Raw genomic sequence first — 22304 nt, 5'->3', positions numbered from 1 at the left:
TCCTTCTTCACACTATGCATGTAATTTTTAGGTAGCAAAATTCTACCAAATTTTAGTCTCATCTCTCATATTTTCTCTCTAGAATTTCATGAGAATGTCTAGCATAATAGGCTAACCTTCTTAGGAAGGTTAGGATGATCATATATGCACTATGACTTTGTTTGGTATTTTTTATTCACCATGTACTTAAAGTTTATATATTTTAGTGATTTATTTTTTTTCATCTCTACTTCTTTATCTTATTATCTATATTTATGTTTACTAATAGTATATAGATTTTGTCATGCACTTTCTATGTATTATCAAATTAGTGAAAATTATATAGATAATATCTTTATCATTTTCTCCATCTCACTCATATATATGTACTTTTGCTAAAATCTATATAGAATTGGTCATGCTCTTTCTATGTATTTTATAAATAGTAAAAGTAATATTTGTGTTAGGTTTTATGTCCAATCTTTTATTGCATTATTGCCAATGGTATAATGTCATTTTTAGATTTCTCATAAGATTTATCTCATCATTTCATGGTAAAGAATATTAATCACTTGAATGCATTTTTGTGAAACATATTTGTGCTTTAATGTTAAATCTTCCAAATGAATAGTTGGGATGTGAACTATCCATTTGTGTAATTTTTGTGAATCAAATATCCAAATAAATAAGTATGCATATTGGTGACTCTTGATCCTTCCTATTTGTTACCTATTGTTACATCACACTTTATTCTATTTTCATTTCTAATCTTTAAATTTCAAAAACAACAAAAATATCAATTGTTCTATTTTCCTCACATTATTTATCTCTAAACTTTATTTATTGATTAACTTTATTTATTTGCCTCCTTGTGGAATCGACCGCCCGATCTATACTACAACCACCGCTAAGTGGAAGTCACGTTTGGGCATTAAACATGTAGCGACCAGTAGTTGTAGCTCGGGTATTAAACTTTGTGACCGCTTTTCTATTTTACCGAGAGTTTTTATCTGCCTTTATCTTATCATTTGCATGTGTTGACTTGTATGCAGATATGGCCACTCCCAATGTCTTCGACTTATAGCAAGCTGAGGAGGAAGTAGAAGTTCCTCTGGTTCGGCGAAAGTCGTCCAGGAGGCACAACGGCGAATCGAGCCAAGGACCTCCTGCCAAAAAGAGTCAAACAGAAGATCTTTCCAAGGACACGCCAACTGGGAAAACTTCTGCCCAGCCTTCGAGTCCTGTCGAGAAGGAAACTCCGCCTGCCCCGACGAATCCTCCGCCCGCAGCTGCCAAAGAACAAACCCAGCGGGACGAAGCTCTTGGGGCTAAACTCTTGAACCGCGCCTTACGAGCAGCCAAGGACTGCCTTGCACACATCATGAGGTACGACCGTTGCAAGGACGCGATGGTTGAGGCAGAGACCATGGGGGTCGACCAGATTCTGAACGGGGCTCTAAATGAAATGGCCAGCGTAAGTGCTTCTTATTTCTTTTGCTTCCGTCTTTTATTCTTTGCAACAGGCTCTAACTTTATCCTTTGTTCGCAGGCTTTGCTGACTGCAACTGCTACTCGCACCCGCACCCAAGCTACTATCGACCAGGCTCGGGCAAAGGCTATCGAGAGGTACCAGGCGAAAGCAGCTGAGGAGCTTCAGGCTACAGAGGCCAGGCATTCGAAGGAGTTGGAGGCGGTCACCCAGCAGAGGGATGTTGCGGTGACAAAGCTAGCGGAGGCTGAAGCTTCGAAGGCAATTTTGAGGAAACAGAGGGAGGAGTATCAGGAGGCCAGCCGAGTCCAATATCGAGAATGCAAGAGACTAGGAGAGTAGCTCCAGTCCAAGGACAAGGCCATCGCTACTCTTGAGAGCCAAGTAGAGCAGCTGAAGCTTTCCAATGCCAAAGATTTGGAAAGGTACAAGAACGCGACGCTCCGGTGTTTTTACAACTTCTGGAAAAACAATCAGGGCGCCAACTTCGGTTATCTTTCAGAAGATGTTAGAAATGCTGAGCTGGCCCGCTGCACTGCTCAATTGGCTGAAGAGGAGGCAAGAGCAAGGATCCCTGCTTCCCCAAGCATCGCTGGCGCAGAGGAAGAAGGAGTTGTTGAGGATGCGACCAATCAGAATGCTGACAAAGACCCTCCTGCTCCTAATGCCTCTTGAGCTTTTATTATTTTCTCTTTCTTTAATTACACGACCCACGGGTCGTGATGTAAAGACAATATCTTTTTTGAATTTGCTGCATGGGCAGCAAACTTTCCTTTTATTCGAACAATTACATCCAAGCAGTGATGCTTGCGGTGTAAAAGATTGTCTTATAATGTTATAATATTTTCATTTACTATAACATTTGTCCGTATGACCAAACTTAGCATAATACTTTGGCTTAATTTAACAAAATATAAATTTTGAAAAATACTCTAAATACCTTAGCATGCTTTCACTCATTTTGTTCATGTGTTTACATACCTCATGGTACGCTTTGCTATCGAAGTGCCTTATCCCCAAGTGATTGAGGAGCTTTAGGTCCTTGGTCACTTGCCTTGACCACGACCTGTTTGAACATTTTTGCTCGGTAGGAAACATAATACTTATAATACAGCAAAACAACACACGTAATGAACAAATACTTGTAAAAATAAATTTACAAAGGTTGGCAAGAATGACTGGCTGCGCACAGTCCCTTATAATCTCGTATTAAAAATGGACTAAACATGTCTTTACGAGTGATCCTAAAATAGGATCTTACATATATGAGTGATTGGCCATACAAACGTGGCTAACCCTCTTTACAAAACTTGTAAAAAAGTAAAATTTAATACAAGCCAGTTCTTTAAAAAGGACTGTTCACTGATAATACTTGCGCAGGTGTTCTCCATTCCAATATCGTGGAACAAGATCTCCGTTTAGGCGTGCAAGTTTGTAGGTGCCCGGATGAAGGACTTCTTCAATCTGGTAAGGTCCTTCCCAATTAGGTCCGAGTACTCCAGCAGTGGGGTCGCGGGTATTTAAGAAAACTCGTCGTAGCACCAAGTCATCGACGTTGAATTTTCTTTCTTTAACTTTTGAGTTAAAGTACCGGGCGACCTTTTGCTGGTAAGCAGCAACTCGGAGTTGGGCCTTCTCTCGTATCTCTTCGATTGAGTCCAGGGACTCCATCATCAGTTGGTTGTTCTGGTCCTGGTCGTATGTTATGCGTCGATGTGAGGGGGGATCTAACTCGACAGGTAACATAGCCTCCTATCCGTAGGCCAAGGAAAATGGGGTATGACCTGTCGCTGTTCGGTGAGACGTTCTATACGACCAGAGGACTTCAAGCAGCTGCTCTGGACATGCTCCTTTAGCGTCTTCAAGCCTCTTCTTAAGGGTGTCCTTAAGGGTTTTATTCACGGCCTCGACCTGCCCGTTTGCTTGGGGATGTGCAACTGAAGAAAAGCTTTTAATAACTCTGTGCCTTTTGCAGAAGTCAGTGAATAAGTCGCTGTCAAATTGGGTTCCGTTGTCTGAAACTATCTTTCGGGGCAAACCATAGCGGCAAACAATGTTCTTGATGACAAAGTCAAGAACTTTCTTGGTCGTTATGGTGGCGAGTGGTTCAGCTTCGGCCCATTTAGTGAAGTAATCGACTGCCACGACTGCGTACTTTACTCCGCCTTTTCCTGTTGGTAGGGATCCAATCAAATCTATCCCCCATACCGCAAAAGGCCATGGACTTTGCATTTGTTTCAACTCGTTTGGAGCTGCTCGTGGAATTTTGGAGAACCTTTGACATTTATCGCATCTTCGTACAAATTCCATTGAATCTTCGTTCATAGTTGGCCAGAAGTAGCCTTGCCTTAGAATTTTCTTTGCCAAATTCTGCCCCCCAGCATGATCCCCGCTGAAGCCTTCATGCACCTCTTTCATGAGTTCCTTAGCTTTTTCTGGCGTAACGCATCTGAGCAGTGGCATTGAATACCCTCTTCTGTACATAACACCATCGACCAGTATGTACCTAGCGGCCTGCCTTTGTAGAGTTCTGGCTCTGTTTCTATCCGTTGGTAGCACACCGTTTGTCAGATACTCCAAGTAAGGTGCCATCCATGTATCCTCCATTCGAATTTCCATGTTGGTCTCTACCGCTTGTATGCTTGGCTCGCTCAATCTTTCTACTGGCACAATGTTCAAAGTGGCAGCATCTTTCGCGCTCGCGAGTTTGGCTAAGGCGTCTGCGTTTGAATTCTGATCCCTCGGTATTTGCTGGAGGGTGTACTCCGTGAACTGGGCTAGCATGTCCTTTGTTTTATTCAAGTAGGCCACCATTTTTAAGCCTCACGCTTGATATTCTCCTAGAACTTGATTCACCACCAGCTGTGAGTCACTGTAAATATCAAGCGTCTTTATGCTCATGTCTTTCACCATTCTCAATCCAGCGAGGAGTGCTTCGTATTCGGCTTCATTGTTTGACGCGGTGAAGTCGAACCTGATGGCGCAGTGAAATCAATGCCCTTCCAGCGTTATCAATATCACTCCCGCTCCAGCGTGGGATTCGTTGGATGACCCATCCGTGAATAACTTCCACGAAGGAGCTTTCTCTTGAGGCTCAGGCGCACTAGGCGATTCGCACTGCTCGCTGTTTGGGAGTTCTGTGAACTCCGCAATAAGATCAGCCAAAACTTGTCCCTTTACTGTTGCTCGCGGTGAATAAGTTATATCGAACTGCCCTAGTTCGACTGCCCATTTTAATAATCGCCCAGCCGCCTCCGGTTTTTGAAGGACCTGCCGAAGGGGCTGGTCGGTTAAAACTGTGATGGGATGGGCTTGGAAGTAAGGACGTAGTTTCCTTGAGGCCAGGATTAAGCAATATGCTAATCTCTCGATGGGTGGATATCTCAGTTCTGCCCCGATCAGCCTTTTGCTAACATAGTAGACCGCTTTTTGTACGCCTTCTTCCTCTCGTACTAGTACCGCACTGGCAGCAACTTCAATAATCGCCAGGTAAATAAACAAAGTTTCTCCTTCGATTGGCTTTGATAAGATGGGAGGCTGTGCCATATGTGCTTTCAAGGCCTGGAAAGCTTGCTCGCAGTCTCCTGTCCATTCAAACTTCTTATTGCCCCTGAGCAGATTGAAAAAAGGAACACACTTGTATGTCAATTTCGAAATAAATCTGCTTAGGGCTGCGATTCTCCCGGTTAAACTTTGTACATCTTTGATTCTTTCTGGCGATTTCATGTCGATCAGGGTCTTTATTTTGTCGAGGTTGGCCTCGATTCCTCTTGAATTTACAATGAACCCCAAAAACTTCCCTGATCCAACTCCGAATGAACATTTGAGGGGATTTAGCTTCATCTGGTATTCGTTCAATACATCAAAGCACTTTTGTAAATCCTTCACATGTCCTTCTGCCTTCTTAGACTTTACCAGCATGTCGTCCACGTATACTTCCATGTTTACTCCGATCAGCTCCTTAAACATGTGGTTGACTAGCCGCTGGTAAGTCGCACCTGCGTTTTTCAGTCCGAAGGGCATTACTTTGTAACAGTATAAGCCTGTATCGGTCCGAAAGCTGGTGTGATCCTCGTCAGGGGGATGCATGCTAATCTGATTGTAGCCCGAATATGCATCCATGAACGAGAGGATCTCGTGTCCTGCAGTAGCATCGACCAACTGGTCGATTCTTGGGAGTGGAAAGCAATCCTTTGGGCAGACTTTATTGAGGTCTGTGAAATCCATGCAGGTTCGCCATTTGTCGTTAGGCTTGGGAACCAACACTGGATTGGAGACCCACGACGGATAAAATGCCACCCTGATGAACCCATTTTCCTTTAATCTTTCAACTTCTTCTTTTAAGGCTCTCGACCAATCCTTATCGAGCAGTCTTCTTTTTTGTTGCACGGGTGGAAAAGTCTTGTCTATATTCAGGACATGGCTGATAACTGCAGGGTCTATCCCAGGCATGTCTTTGTGCGACCAGACAAAAACCTCCTGGTTCTTCCGCAAAAATTCAACCAGAGCGTGCTTCGTGGTTGGCTCTAGGTTTTTTCCGACCTTCACAACTCTGGTCGGATCTTTTTCGTCGAGTTAGACCTCTTCCAGGTCCTCGACGGGTCCAACGTTCTCTTCAAAATCCCCAAAGCGAGGATCTAAGTCTCTATCCTCACTTTGGGCAACACCCTATTTGGTGACTTCATCACCGGATTGGGCTTGTGTATTAACCGCCATCTGCAACCTATCTGAAGTAGTGCTCTTTGGTGTTCCCTTTCTCGCCTTCGTGACTGAGGCGTTATAGCACTCCCTGGCTTCCCTCTGGTTTCCCAACACGCGTCCTACCCCTGCGTCCGTTGGGAACTTCATGGCTAAGTGCCACATAGAGATGACGGCCCGTAGATCAACCAGTATAAGCCTCCCAATGACAGCATTGTACATCGAAGGACAATCGACTACTACAAAAGTAGCGAGTAATGTCCTGGTAGCTGGCGCTGTACCTGTCGTCACTGGTAGTTTGATTGATCCGGCAGGGGCGAGTCCTTCACCAGAGAAGCCGTATATTGTTTGGTTGCAGGGCTCCAGGTCCTTAACGGACAATTTCATGCGTTCCAGCGAAGATTTATACAAGATATTCATTGAACTTCCTGTATCGACCAGCACTCTTTTTACCATCATGTTGGCCATTTGGATGTCCACGACCAGCGGATCGGAATGTAGGAACCGGACGTGTTGGGCATTGCTATCAGAGAAGGTTATTTCGCCCTCCTCTGATCGAGCCTTTTTTGGCGCGCGGTCTTCCACAGTCATCATCTCGATGTCCTGGTCATGGCACAGAGTCCGAGCGTATCGTTCCCTGGCCTTTCCGCTTTTTCCTGCGAGGTGCGGAACTCCACAAATGGTTAAGAGTGTGCCAATCACGGGGGCAAGCTACAAAGGTGGCGAGCGTTGGCGCGTGGGCGCTTGCTCGTTGCTACCCGGAGTTTCTCGTTGGGAATTTCCCGAGGCCCGTACGTATCTTCTCAAGTGTCCTTGTCTAATAAGGAACTCGATTTCGTCTTTCAACTGGTTGCATTCTTTGGTGTCATGTCCGTAGTCGTTATGGTAACGACAGAACTTGGAAGTGTCTCTTTTCGAAATATCCTTTCTAATGGGGCCAGGCTTCTTATAAGGCACACTGGAACTCGTGGCCTGATAAAACTCTCCCCGAGACTCAACTAGGGCAGTGTAGTTAGTGAACCGAGGTTCATAACGATTACCCTTGGCTCGTTTGTTGTCGGAGGTGGAAGGCTCATTGTGTGGCCGTTTTCCACCATTCTTGCCATTGTTGTTACCGTTCCCGTTGCCTTTGCCGTTAGGTTTGGACCCATTGGCGGCTTTGGCGGGCTCGGCTGCTTTCTTATCCTTGCCTGAGGGCTTTCCATCGTCGGCAATGGCATCTTCGATCTTGATGTAACGATCAGCCCGGTCCAAGAATTCCTAGGTAGTTCTAACCCCATCTTTGCGGAGGCTCTTCTAGAGGGGGAACGACGCCTAACCCCTACGGTTATGGCCATCATTTTGCCTTCGTCCCCCACCGTTTTTCCTCCAGCTGCTGCTCGCATAAAGCGCTGGATGTAGTCTTTCAGCGATTCTCCATCCTGCTGGCGAATTTCAACCAGCTGGTTTGCCTCGGTCGGATGCACACAACCTGCATAGAATTGTCCGTAAAACTCTCTTACGAACATCTCCCAGGAAATTATGCTTGCAGGAGGGAACTTAAAAAACCACTCTTGTGCGGCCTCAGAAAGTGTCGCAGGGAAGATCCTGCACCGAGCGTCTTCGGACACTTTCTGAATGTCCATCTGAATCTCAAACTTATTGACGTGAGATACTGGGTCACCGTACCCATCAAAATTTGGTAGCGTAGGCATTTTAAACTTGCTAGGAGTCTCTGCCATAGCTATCCTCTGGACGAAAGGAGTGTCTTTCCTCCTATCGTGGTCGATGTAAGATGTCCTTCCCCCGACCAGCTGTTGCACCGCCTGGTTGAGGGCATCTATCTGGGCCTGTACAACGACAGGAATCGTTGTGGCCTCTGTTGCTGGGGGGATGTTCTCGCCATGCCACTCGCGGCGATTGTTGAGTACATCTCTCAAATCCTCGTCTCTTCTCCGCTGCTCGCTACCCCCGAGCCGGTTGAAGACATTATTCTATCTGGATTGCCCCCCAGCGTCCCGTTTGCCGAGTTGGTCATCGTGAGGTGGTTGATTCCTGTTTCCACCTCTTTCGTCATTCCTCCGACCGGCATTTCCTCTGCCGGAGTCGGCTTCATTATACCCATAGCCATCTCTGAATCTTGATTGGCTATGGTGGGATCGACTGTTCCCTCGATTTCCATCCCGGGCTTAAACGTCCCGATCGTTAGAGGGTGGCCTGCGCTGGTCGTTGTGTCCCCGTGCATTATCATGCCGTGGGGGACCCCGGACCGCAGAGCCTAACTCTGAGTTCCTCCTATTACCAGGAGGATTCTGACCTCTGTTCGGTAGGTTCGGCTCGTCGCCCCTATGGCGTCTAGGACTACGAGGCTGATGCCCGGTCCTATTCTGCCTCTGATGTGGGGGATTGTCGCGACCAGCTTGGGATGGAGGTTGTGCCTCAGGGTCCAGTGGGACATCGTCATGGGGCACCTGAGGCTGCTCGGGCCTTTGTGGGCTCGAGGGTTGGATAGGCAGAGTTGGATTGGGACCCCTTTGGGGAGGCCCATTTGCTAGTTGATCAGGCTGCGAGGCAGGTGCAGCCTGATTCCTAGTCAATTGCAAGGCTGCCTCGAGGGCTGCCATGACTTCGCTCTAGCGGCGGTCCATTTCCGCCTGCCTTTCACTTAACTCCGCGCGCTGCCGTTCAATCTCCTGCTGCTGCCGCGCCATGATTTCAGCAGCACTTTCTGGGTTGGCTCTCAGATTGGCCAGCTCTTCATGCAACGCACCCAGAGTACTCTTCAGCGTCGCGTCATCCATTTCTTCCTCCTCAAAGTCCAAATGTGGCTCATCCTCAGCTACGCTTGCAGGAGGAGGAGGAGGAGGCGGGCTTGACGGTGCAGCGGAGGCCGCCTGTCCAGTTTTCCTTGCAGTTTTCGCCATTGATTTTCTCAACGGTGACAAATCAAGCTCTCAATGAAAGCACCAGAATGTTGACCCTGATTTTGGTCAACTGACATGGAGTCAGAATATGCTTGATGTGAATGAATGCGTTGAAAAGAACGTAATAGCGAAAAGGATAAGAACACGATATTTTATAGTGGTTCGGCCCCAGGATCTGGTAATAACCTACGTCCACTTAGATTGTTATTGATGTGAGAATCAAATGAGTGATCAAAGAACTAGGGTTCAATGAGTTTCACTAACCTCTGAAGAACAATACAATATTTCCGGTAGAATTACTCTAGTCTCAAATGATTCAAAATCCAAAAGTCCCCTCCTTGAGCTATCTTTCTCTTTTTATAAGCTCAAGGGGGATTACATGAATTTGTTACAGATATTCTCTCCTAAATAATCGGATACTAAGAGATTATGGGAGTTAATTTCGGGATAAACAAAGATCTTTATTGGAACATCATGCTGCATGCGGAACCATCAACCAGACTGGTCGCAGGAAAGACTGGGCCGCCTACTGCCTATAATGTGCCTTCTGGTCGATACACTAGCAGAGTTCCTCCAGATGTCAGCCACGTGTCCAGGGATCACTTGCCACGTTATCAATGCCAGTTTTTTGGATAACAGGTATTGAATATATTGCTCAAAACTATTAACAATTACAGGGGATAACTTTATACTCGATGCACGGTACAACCAGAGTAGGACAGTTGTACAACCATGTAATATTTAACTAAACATAATTATGTACTTTAATAAGTAATTAATGAATACTACTTATCAATTACAAATATAAAATATATATTATGTTTATAATTAAAAACATTAATTTAACAAATACGAAGTGTTCATATATAGTAGCAATAATTTACTTATCAAATAGTATAACCTAGACAAACAAAGTTTTCATATAAATATAGCTTGTGTAAAAAATATATTTTAAAATTAAAATAAATATTTGATTTATAGATAATTAAAAAGTTTATATTAAGAAAGGTCCTCAACTTTTTTATATTAATATCACTTAGGTCTTTTAACTTTGCTCAAAAATATGACTTGAGGGTCTCCAAGTTATTACAGAAATATCACTTCAATCTTGAAGATGAAATGTTAACAATATTCCCCATGGAAGAGAGAGAATGAGAAAAAAAAAAACCTTTATTCAATAATTCTTGTGTGTTTACAATAGAAGAGAAATACGCCTTATATAGACTACGGATACAAGAAGTAACCAAAATGATACAAGAAGTAACAAGTAACAAACTATAATGTAATGCAACTCATATAACTAACTAAACTTAACTGCGATTTTCTATACTTTATGGGCATGTTTGGTATGTTGTATTGTATTGTGTTGTATAGCATTATTTGTTTGGTACTCACTTGTATTAAAATGTTTGGTACCTCGAAACCCGACCCTAGCACAGGTCTCGACCCCAACCCTGACCTCGGACCCAGACACCGACTCTGGCCTTGATCCCAGACTCCGAACCCAGAACCAGACCCTGCCCCGGCCCTTGACTTGGACCCGTCGGACCTCGAACCCGGCCCCCGCCCCGGACCCCGACCCTTGACTTGGACCCGCCGGACCTCGGACGCGACCCCCGCCCCAAACTTCGACCCTAGTCTCGAACCCAGACCCGAACCTCGGCCCTAGACCCGAACCCCAGACCTCGACCTCGGACTTGGAACCCATACCCGACCCCAGCCCTGGCCCCGGCCCCCAACCCAGACCCAGCCTCGAACCTGAACCCGACCCCGGACTCGGACCCAGCCGCAAACCCGGCCCCAGCCCCAGACCCAACCCCTACTGCGGACCAAGCCTCAGACTCGAACCCTAGCCCCGAACCTTACCACAAAACAACTTAATTTAAAAAATATTACAATACGAGCTAAAACATACGATTTCTTATATGAATTTAATAATATGATTGCTATTATATATTAAAATTTGTGATTGTAATAATTAATACAATATAAAATTTAATTCAAACATAATACTATACTTATTTAATAATACAATACGACATCCATATACGACATGGCAAACGTGCCCTCTTGTGGAAGACAGAAGAATAATAAGAAAATGGACAGCTTTATTGAATAATACTTGTGTGTTTTAGCTATCAAAATGGACTTTGGGCTTAGGCAGAAGAAGCTTGTGACTAAGGTTCCAAAATCCAAATGATTTCGAATAATTATTACTTTAGATTTTTAATAGATTTTTTTTTTAATATTAGAGAATTAGAGATTCAAATTTGAGACTTACTTTTTGTGTAGAGAAATATAGCACTACGACCAATTCAATAAATATATGTATTACTAATTAGTTATTTTAAAAATATATATAATTAAGTTCATAAATTCAATTTTCTTGGTACTTCCAAATTATGATAACCAACTAAAAACCTCATCATATTTTCTTTTTTCTAATCTAGATCGAGGAATATTGAGAAAAAGTAAAGAGGGAATGTATATATATAGTAGATTATAATAAACCAAAACATGTACCACATTAATTATATATAATTAATGGATAATATAGTACATGATGATCATACATATATAAATATTAATATATATATATATATTAATATTCTAGAAAATAATAATGCGTGTCACTGAATATATTGAGAACCAGACAGAAAAGCCTGCAGAAATCTTAGTGACAAAGTTAAAGACAAATTATTAAGAAGAAGATTTCTATAAAGAAAAATCTCATCTGACGACACATTACTATTATATTATCATCAACTTTTTAAAAGCCTCTTTATTACATTAAGGGGCAAAGAATACTCAGTTAATTAACCTTGTTTATTTGTCAATATTTTATATGTATTAATGTGATTATTTTTTTCTATCTTTTTGGATGAAAAAAATATCATTTAAATTTCATAATTACATCTTTTTAAAAGTGTAACCCATACGTGTATGTATACAACTACACGTAGGCTATATAGGGCTTGGTATTGGGCTCTTCTTTTTATTTTATTATTTTTAATTTTGTGGATGAGAAGGGATCTCTTTTTCAGAGATTAATTAGTAAGTACTACAATATATATTAGTTTCTTCTAGCTAGTTAAAATAGACACTATGATACAAATTTTTTGTTCTATTTAAGGCAAAGTGTTATTCTTAATAAGGCACATGTGAAAGGGAATTATAGTGATTCATTGGATACTAATTTTGACCTTATTATATATATCTATATATGAATCTATTAAACAAATACCAAATATAAAAGCACAATTTGACTATTGAAACTTGTGTAGGCCTTATAAGCTAAATTATCAAGTTGTAGTTATTACAAAGTGAATTGACATAAGATAAAGTTCAATTTGATTATAAAACTTGATCATAACAAATTAAAAGAGTAAAGTTGATCTATGCAAAACAAGTAGATAAGAAAGTGAGAATAAATAAATTACCAATAAGTATATAGTTTTGTAATATATGTTTTTCTTGAATCATATCAAGTAATAAAGGAAAAAGTGTCCATGTATATATTGTTAGCTAACTAGCTTGGCATTAGATGAATTTTCCCTTGCATATCCAAAGATTGGAAATAAGAATGAGAGAACAAAGTTATTAAAGAAGTTTAGGCTAATTCTCGAGTGCATCCCCTAAAAAAGGCACATCGGTGCATTTCTTAGTATTTTTGGCTCAGGATGTATTTTCGACGAATTTTTTTTTATGACCGTGTACATTGTAGTTATTTAGAGCATCCTACAAATTGTCATTAAATTCCGAATAATTTACAGTACTGAAATTAAGTTTCAAGCATGTTACTTTCTACGCGTATAAAAATATTAGTCACGCGTGCAACAATCTGTTTTGAACCTAGTTTTTAGCACTGTAAATTACTCGAAATTTTCTGAAAATTTACAGAATACTCTAAATAACTACAATATACACGGTCATAAAAAATAATTGCCGAAAATAGTTTCCGAGCCAAAACACTAGAGGCCCCTTTTTGGGAGTTGCACCGGAAAATTCCCCTAAAGTTTAATTGATTATTGGTCCTCCTATAAAAGTAAAAAGTATACTTCAAGCAGGAGGACATATTGGACATTTTAACAAGAAGAAAAAAGACACAAGGAACAAATTTGATGACCAAACAAATAAGGCAGAGTTTTTTTTTTCTTCTTTTTTAAAAGAAAAAAAGGAAAGCAATTAACCAAAGAACACGCTTTCCCAAGGGGAGACTTAGGTCTCCACTAATTTGCTTTGTAAAAGCAGTGTTGAGGCACTCATCATTTTCCAATAACCAAACTAAAAACCAAAAGAAACAAAAAATAAAGAAAATGCCATGTTCTAAAGAAGAAGCTCTTGTTAGGCTCTTCTACAATGCCTCAAGTTCATTCCAACTCCTCTTGCTTTTCTCATCATTCTCTTTCATTTTCCTCACCAAGTTTTTCCACTTCATTGGCAGCAATCCAATTTTCCCAAGGTTCATCATATATATATATATATATATATAGTCACTATACATTACATATATGCTTAATTAATTACTACTATACTTATTAACTTAGTTAAATTTTGTATACATACACACTTGTGTTTTCAGAAGCCAATACAGTCATGAGTACACATTTTCCGATGAAGAAGAAGAAGAAGAAGATCAAGAAGAAGAAGAAGTAGTAGAAAATCAAGAAAGGGTTGATCATTGTTTTGACTATCATCATCAAAATCAAGACACAGACCATGATCATGATCATGATCATTTGGTGGCCGACATCATCTGCGGTGGCGAAGCTCTTTTCTTCTTGCCAAACGACAATAATTTTGGCTTTGATACTCTCAGAGGATCACTTGTAAACGACAACGACAACAACAACAACGACAACGACAGCGACGAATATTTCACAACACCTCAAGAGAGCTTAGTAGAAGAAGAAGATCAAAACGACGCCACTGAATTATTGTCCATGCATGACACTGATACTGAATCTGATCATGACCAATATGATGATGATCATCATAATAATAACCATTCGATTATTCGAAATTCTGTGTCGAATAATAACAATCAACCATGGCCCACCTCACCAGTCATCACCATAGGTCTTCGAAGTGGTTTGGTAAACAATAATGATCAAATCTCTCATGGTACGTACATATATTTTTATTATTATTATTCACATATTTCCAAGTTTCTTACGTAGCTAGTCACATGTTGTACTTTAGAATATGATTATTGTTAATCATTAATTAATTATATGTGTGGCAGAATATGATGATTACAATAAGGTGGTGGAGAGCACAAAGTTTTCTTCTGGGGATGAGAAGTTTCTGAGTTTTGGGCCAACTCAGTTGGAGATCTCATCAACAAAGAATGAAAAAGATGATCGTATTAACGGTGATGATGAAGTGTACGGAGATTCCTGCACCGTTGGATCAACTTCGAAGAGCTCATCTGAATGGAGAAGCTCAATTAATTACAGAGATTCAGGGACTGATGATCCCTTCTCTTCTTCTTCGAGAAGAAGTTGTCCCAAGTGGGAATCTTACACTGTTTTTCAAAAATATGATGAAGAGATGATGTTTTTCGATAGAATCAGTGCTCAAAAGCTCCACGAAACAGGTTCTTAAATCAACACTCCTAATCATAATTATCACTGATTAATTACTTAATTAAACTCGATTATTATTTGTTTCAGAATCATTAAGGTCGATCAAAGTGTCTCCAAGATCGGTCTCGGAGAGAATTGTTCATACAATTTCGATGATCAACAACAAAACGCCTAAGGACATTCATCGAAACCCTTATCATGAATTGGAGGCTGCTTATGTGGCTCAGATATGCTTGACTTGGGAAGCTTTGAATTGGAACTATAAGAAATTTCAAGAGAAGAGGAGTTCACGGCGGAGTGAGTATGATCCCGGTTGCCCTGGCCAAATAGCTCAGCAGTTTCAACAGTTCCAAGTTCTTCTGCAACGATATATAGAGAATGAGCCCTATGAACATGGAAGAAGACCTGAGATTTATGCCAGGATGAGGCTTTTAGCTCCAAAGTTGCTTCAAGTCCCCGAATACCGAGGTAATTATCGACCAATTTTTTAAAGTTATTTTGCACTCTAGCCTAGTTTCGATAATTATTTGCAAAATCATCTCTGACAATTCAGGCAGTTAGTCGAAAATTTTAGACAACTGATCGAAAAATTTAGACAGCTGGTCGAAAATTTTAGACAACTAGTCGAAGTTTTAGATAAATGACATTTTGCAAAAATATATTAAAAGTAGGTAAGAGTGCAAAATCACTTCAAATATGAAGTTATTCTCACTAATATCTCTTATTAATATAGTTCCTTATCAAAATTAACCTAATGTCTCTCTTTTCTTTTTCTTTTCTCTTTATTATTTATTGGCTTTTTAGTCTCTAAATTTGTTGTTATTCGGCAATTCAACTCTTGAGAAAGAAAAAAAAATTGATAGCCAATTCCCTGAATTTCAAATACAATAAAGATAATTAAGTCATTTTAGTTCATTTTTAAACACAATTCTAATTTTTTTTATTATTAATTTTGACATTTTTCTAAATAATATACACCCTTATTAAATATTTTTACATGTTGCATAAAAAAATTCATTAAAAAAACAAAAAAAAAGTTTTAAAAAAAAATCAATAATAAGAATCTAACCGAATTGTCAAATAATGATGGAGAGAGTTTTAATGATGAAATTACTAAATTGCCCATTTTTTAAGATTTTTATATTTAATTTTTAATTTATAATTTATTACATTATTGCACTAACATATACATATAATTATTTTTTTAAATTTTAATAGTTATTATAATTAACAAAGTTTTTTTTATCATTTCCTTTGATATCAAAGGATAAATCTAAATTTTAATGATAATATTTTTATTTTAAATAATTATATTTATTTTTTTAAAAACAAATATTTTTAAGAGATAATTAAGAAAATATTTCTCAATATTTTATTAAGGGTAAATAAATAATTTTAGTCCTAAAATTTTTCCCACCTCCTCCAATCCACTCTACCAGACAAAAAGGTTATACTAAAACTCCTTTTATATTTATGATGAGTATTTATTTATGCTAAAACATTTATATAGGTCGTCCTATATAGTTTGACCAATATAGGTCACTACTAGCTAGCTAGCTTAGTTATTAAGATAAAATAGATTCTTGTAAGTCTTATCAGATTGAACTAAAAAAGTTCAAGTAAGAAAAGTACTATATATATATATAATATACAAGAACTAGCTATAGGAACAATATATAATGAAGTATAATTAGTGGGCTTAATTAGAGGAATTAATCATGATTAATAGTGTTTTTATTTTGGTTTTCTTTTGTATAAGACTCGGTGGATGACCAAAGGGACGATGAAGGTGTGGGGTCAAGAATTTCTTCACCGGCATTTCTCATCATAATGGAGGATTGTATCCACACTTTCATGAATTTTCTCAAGGCTGACAAGGAAAACACCTGCCAAATCATAACATCTTTGTTTAGAAGAAAACGAAGAAGAGGCTCACTTGATCCCACTCTTCTTCAGCTCATCAAGAAAGTCAACCAAAAAGTAATTTTTAATTACATTTTTCAATTGAATATTTAATCTCTTGCATTTACTGCTAGTTTTAATAATTCTTTGCAAAATGATTTCTCATAAATTAGATAGTTGGTCGGAAAATTCAAATAGTCGGTCGAAAATTTTAGAGAGTTGGTCGAAAAAATTAGACAATTGGTCGAATTTTAGACAGATGTCATTTTACAAAAAATTATCAAAAGTATACTAGAATGCAAAATCACTTAGAAAAGATATTATTTTCACAAATTTCTCTATATATATTCAATTCTTATTCTTATTATAATTTTTATATATGTTGTGATCCTCGTAACAATATGTGCACACCAAAATATTGCATAAAAATGTGGTGTTGCTTTCTAAAACAGGCTACAAAACTGTGTAATATTTTGGTGCATATTTTGTATGCACGTGTTATATATTCAATTCTTTATTTTCTTATCATAATTTCTATTTATTTTTGCAGAAGAAGATGAAGCTTAAAGATCTCCGACGAGCTCGAAAATGCTTGAGAAGAAGAAGGTTGAAAGTTGATGAAGGGATGGAAATAGTGATGGGTTTGATAGACCTAAAGGTGGTCTCTAGGGTTTTGAGAATGAAAGAGATGAGTGAAGAGCAAATGCATTGGTGTGAGGAGAAAATGAGCAAAGTGAAAATTTTGGATGGGAAACTTCAAAGAGATTCTTCAACACTTTTTTTCCCATCACACTGATATCACTGACCACACCAAAGAATGTTTTTGCTCAATTAATTATTTGGCAAATGACTAGATGATGAATGTGCAAAACAAAAAAAAAGTTATAATATTGACTGCACAAAATTGAATATTCTACTATCCTCCTAGCTATATAGGCCACTCTTTATATGTAAATATTATTTTATATATCACATAGTGCTATATGATCTGATCTCCTATTCATAGAAAATTTGCAGAGTGGGGCCTACAGTTCAAAGTAATTGCATGTGGGGTGACATGGATTTTGGAGAATCCTATATGAAAGAGATCAATATATGGGGTCCCTACAAGTCTTAAAGAGATGGTATTGGTTGGTGTGTAATGTGATTCATCAATGTTTTGAAAGTGAAAGAACAAAGACAAAGCAAGGAATAGATCATCAGACAAGACCAACTTTAGCTACATTGCTTTAATTTTATTAATTTGTAACTTTTTTTTTTCTCTCTTTTAAATGAGATGAGGTTTATCTATTAGAGTATAGAAGAAAAAAATATCAGATATGATGTGAAGTGAATCAAAAGAAGAGATTGAGAACTACCAAGGCTGCTGCTACACATGCATATATAGTCATGGGCAAATAGAATAAAAAAGGTATAGCACATGGTAAGTAGATTTTATTTATATATATATATATATGGCTATTAGGGCCATCACTTTCTTTTGGGAAAAGGAAATATTGTTGGGGAATAAAACAATTTTTTTTAATCTTTGAATAAAACAAAGCTTCTGATCTTTTGTATGAATTATGTATGTTTTTTTTTTTTTATTGAGAATTTTTTTTGAATTGTATAGCAACTTTAGACACTTGATCACATGGTTTAGTTTCATGTTTGTTTTCTTTTTCCGTATGAGATAAAAATTTGGGACTAGTGTGATTTTGTGAATTATTTGTATAGCTTATATGAGGCACGTGAATTGGATTTTGTAAATTAGTTAACTCATATGTTATTTCTTACTATGGAACTTTTCCAAGAAACGTTTTTTTGTCTAGTTTTGTGATTGGTGATAAACTAGTTGAGCAAACAAATATATATAATTATACAGGGTTTATATATTTTTAGACATGTGTTTTGTCTCATTGCCTGTTTGGATTTTGTGTTTTGACAAATTATTTTTTAGACCCTATGTTTTCTAAAATAGTCAAATAGACCCCTAAACCCGATTTTGATCAAAAAAATTTGAACTAAAATCACAAATAATTCATCAAACTAACAACTCAGAACAAAAATACAGTCATTCTGATTAAAAACTGTGTTGTTATACTCAATGTTTTGTTCATCAAAATCAGGTTTAGGAGCCTATTTGAACCATTTTACAAAACACATGGTCCAAAAAATAATTTATCAAAATTCAGGGTCTAAAAAGGTATAAACCCAATTATATATATAGAGTAATTGGTGAAAATGACATATTTTTTTAAATTATTTTGACATCTCTTTTTAAATTATTTTGTATTTTAGTCTACTTTTGATATTTTTTTGCAAATTTGTCTCTGTTTAAAATTTCGACTAACTGTTTGAAAAATTTAGACCAACTATAGTATCAGAGGTTATTTTGCAAAAAAAAATATCTAAATTGGGCCAAAGTACAAAATAATTTTAAAAAATAGATCATTTTGTCAAAAATCCCTAAACACGAGAGCAACAAGAAATCACAATCTTGGAGAAAGAGTAATATACTTTCTCTTAACTAAAAGTTAGTCTTTCTCAAAAGTCATATTTATAAACAATTAACATTATAGGAGTATTATATGTGTGTTTAAACCATATGATGAACTTTTGTGCTTGTTTTAAAAGTATTTGAGAACAATACTCTAACCTATTACTTAAGCATGTTTTAAAAGATGAAATTAATTTGATACTCATTGTTATCATTTCCAACAAGATACATGACATCGGATACTTTTGTGCATTTGTGACTAGCAATTCATATGGAGAAGATGACTTAAATCAAGTCTACTAAAGGGTATAATGGTTATTTATTTGTAACCCCAATTTATGATGTAGCAATGGTTACTGATTGGTAACTATGATTTATGGTACATTAACGGTGTACTGGTTACAGATTTGTAACTATGAGTAATCGAACATTAACGGTGGTTACGGATATGTTGCAATGATTTATGATCTAGTAAAGCTATAACCGATTTGTAACTATGATTATGATACAATAACAATAGTTACGAATTTGTAACTATGATTATGATACAATAACAATAGTTACGAATTTGTAACTATGAGTTATGGTACAATAACACTGGTTACCAATTTGTAACTATGATATTTATGATATAGTAATGCTGGTTACTGATTTGTAACTTTGATTTATAATATAGTATCAGTGGTTATTGATTTGGTAACAATGAGTTATAGCATAGTAATAATATTTACGAATTTGATTATTATAAGTTATTATGAGCAAATAATGTAATTTAGATGGAAATGATTAGTATGAACAACATTTTCATGAAAATGTTCATTAGGGTGGATGTTTCACTCGTAAGTTTTCATTTTTGGTTTCTGTATTACTATAGTTAATCGATTATCCATAATTTAAACACATACACTAAGATAACTTGTTACTATTTTTCAATCTTATATTAATATAGGTGACAAATAACCCAGAAATTACACATATGTCAAGAGTAGTATATTATTAGTTTCATAGTTTTATATTGCACGGTAAAAAGTTATCTAAATTTGCATCAAATACAGGTAACAAGATACCCAAAAATCAAATATATACAGATGCCTAATTACCCTAATGGTGATAGGTTACCCTAATGGTACCATATTACCCTTGATGGTAACCCTATAACGGTTAACCTAATAGTAGCAGGTTACCTCCCTAATGGTAACTGTTTACCTAGTTTTTCGAAAACTATAACTATGAGAGATAAGAAAGCTTAAAAAGAAAGGATTTTGAAAATGCAAATAGGATTTTTACGTGGTTGGGGCGTCAATGAGCCTTAGTCCACGAGTCAGTTGTATTAGAGCTTAGAGAGCTTTTTATAATGGAGTTTTCTGCCAATTTTTGCAGAAAAACTATGTACAAGCCACCGATCCCCCCCCCAAGTGCTCTGTCACATGTATTTATAGGCTCACAGGAACACCAGGCTTGGGCCGGGCTGACCCGGGCCCAATAAAGATACAAATGTTATTGGCCTCTCTATAGGAAGTCCAATACCAAGGGTAAAAACATAAAAGACGAATATTAACCAAAGCCCATGGGGCGACCCAAAGCTTATCGATCACCTGACAAATCGGGGGCTTTCGTTCTGCGCATTTCAAGTTACGAGGCAGACCCAGAGGACAAGACCAGTCGGAGTAGTGACAGCACAGGTCTGAAATGGTGGCGCACGACCCCGAGGCGGACTTGTCAGTGGGTGAAAAGTGACAACCCCCCACATGTCATGGGGCGGCTTCAGGGTCACAGGTCCCTTTTCCTGCCAACTTGGAGGGCATGGCCCGAGTTCATTTACCTCGATCCCTCTTCGTTTACCAGGGGCCCGGACCGTTTACCAAGCTCCGGGATCATCTTTGCATCCACTCCGACAGTAATCCCAGCTGACCATACATCTCCTGGGCGACTATCCTGGATCACCTTTCCGGATTCGAAACTACTATTGGCCCGTAGCCCTTGATTACTCCCGTACCAAGCGGGCCTGGCTAGGCCCATATACGAATGCTCAGACTATGGGCCTGGACCATCGCCCCGAGCCCATGACAGGAAATGGGGATAACAGTAACAAATTGCCCTTGATGGTAACCCAATATGGAAAAAATGATATGAAGAAATGATGCATTGTATAAAAAAAAACACATAAAATTACACAAATATCCTTTAAAAATTAGATGAAATGAGAAAATACTAACAACAAAAAAACTCTAAACACTGAATTTATAATAAAAATATGAAGTTATTTCAAACAAACACAAAAATGTAGAAAACAAATTTCATATAATGCTTAAAATGGGAAAAGCCGTAAATTTTGAGAAATCTTTAAATCTCTATATTTATGAAGTAAACAAGAAAAAGAAGTCATACTACATATAATTTCCACTTAATTTTACTGTAATAGGTTTTGGGCTAGACATGGTTTTATATTAGGCTCTAGTTTGACATAATATGGGAATTTTTTAAAAATATGGCTTTTATTGTGCAAAAATATGGGAATTATACTTTTGCTAATTTGTATGAGAAAATTTATTAAAGAAAAAGATAAAGTATGAAAAACACAATTACTAGCTAACTAAATATGGAAGCTAAATTTAAAACCAAAACACATCAGTCAAATAAGGGTACTATTGTAAAATTAGCATTCCACTATTCTCTCTCTCAAACCCCAACCACACAAACCCTTTCTCTCTTTGTGGTTACCTTCACGTTCTGATGTGTGCATATTTCTAGGTTTTTATGGTAAATGGTTACCTATGTTACTAAAATCATAGTTACTTTTTTTTAATGAAGTGTTATTCCTCTTTTTCCTTCATATTTGATGTTTTCTTTTCATATTTAATATAAGTAATTGGTTACCCTTCATGGTACATGTTATTTAACTTAGCTCTAGAATTTCAATCAAGTAACTAGTTACATTACCCATGATTTGAAAAAAAGAAACGTACAATCTATAAAAAAAAGGAAAAAATGTTTATAATAAATAAAAAATAATAATAAACACAATTCATATTTAAAAAAAAAAAAAAAAAAAATTACAAAACAACCAAACAAAAATTTAATATAAAATCAGTTATATAAAAATAATATAAAAAAAACAAATAAGCTAAAATAATAATAATTAAATTACAAACATACATTTCCAAATTAATAAAATTTGATTAAAAGTAAAACTATGACATAAATCAAAATTTATCCAAAAATATGGAAAAATAAACCCATAAAAATAAAAATTCTTAAAAAAAGCC

The 22304-nt window shown here is 37.7% G+C and overlaps 1 protein-coding gene across 1 annotated transcript; it reads left to right on the top strand.

Moving 5' to 3' along the window:
- The first annotated feature begins 13287 nt into the window (after positions 1–13287).
- LOC133831742 (uncharacterized) lies at positions 13288–18118 on the top strand. Its single transcript, XM_062262144.1, has 6 exons — positions 13288–13531; positions 13652–14193; positions 14315–14668; positions 14745–15125; positions 16417–16637; positions 17110–18118. Exons 1-6 carry the CDS (start codon positions 13386–13388, stop codon positions 17353–17355), a joined length of 1890 nt encoding a protein of 629 aa, XP_062118128.1. The 5' UTR covers positions 13288–13385; the 3' UTR covers positions 17356–18118.
- Positions 18119–22304: the final 4186 nt, after the last annotated feature.

The sequence above is a fragment of the Humulus lupulus genome, chromosome 4 (genome assembly GCF_963169125.1).
Source record: "Humulus lupulus chromosome 4, drHumLupu1.1, whole genome shotgun sequence".
Classification (NCBI taxonomy): Eukaryota; Viridiplantae; Streptophyta; class Magnoliopsida; order Rosales; family Cannabaceae; genus Humulus; species Humulus lupulus.
This window is presented reverse-complemented; position numbering and strand designations above follow the sequence as displayed.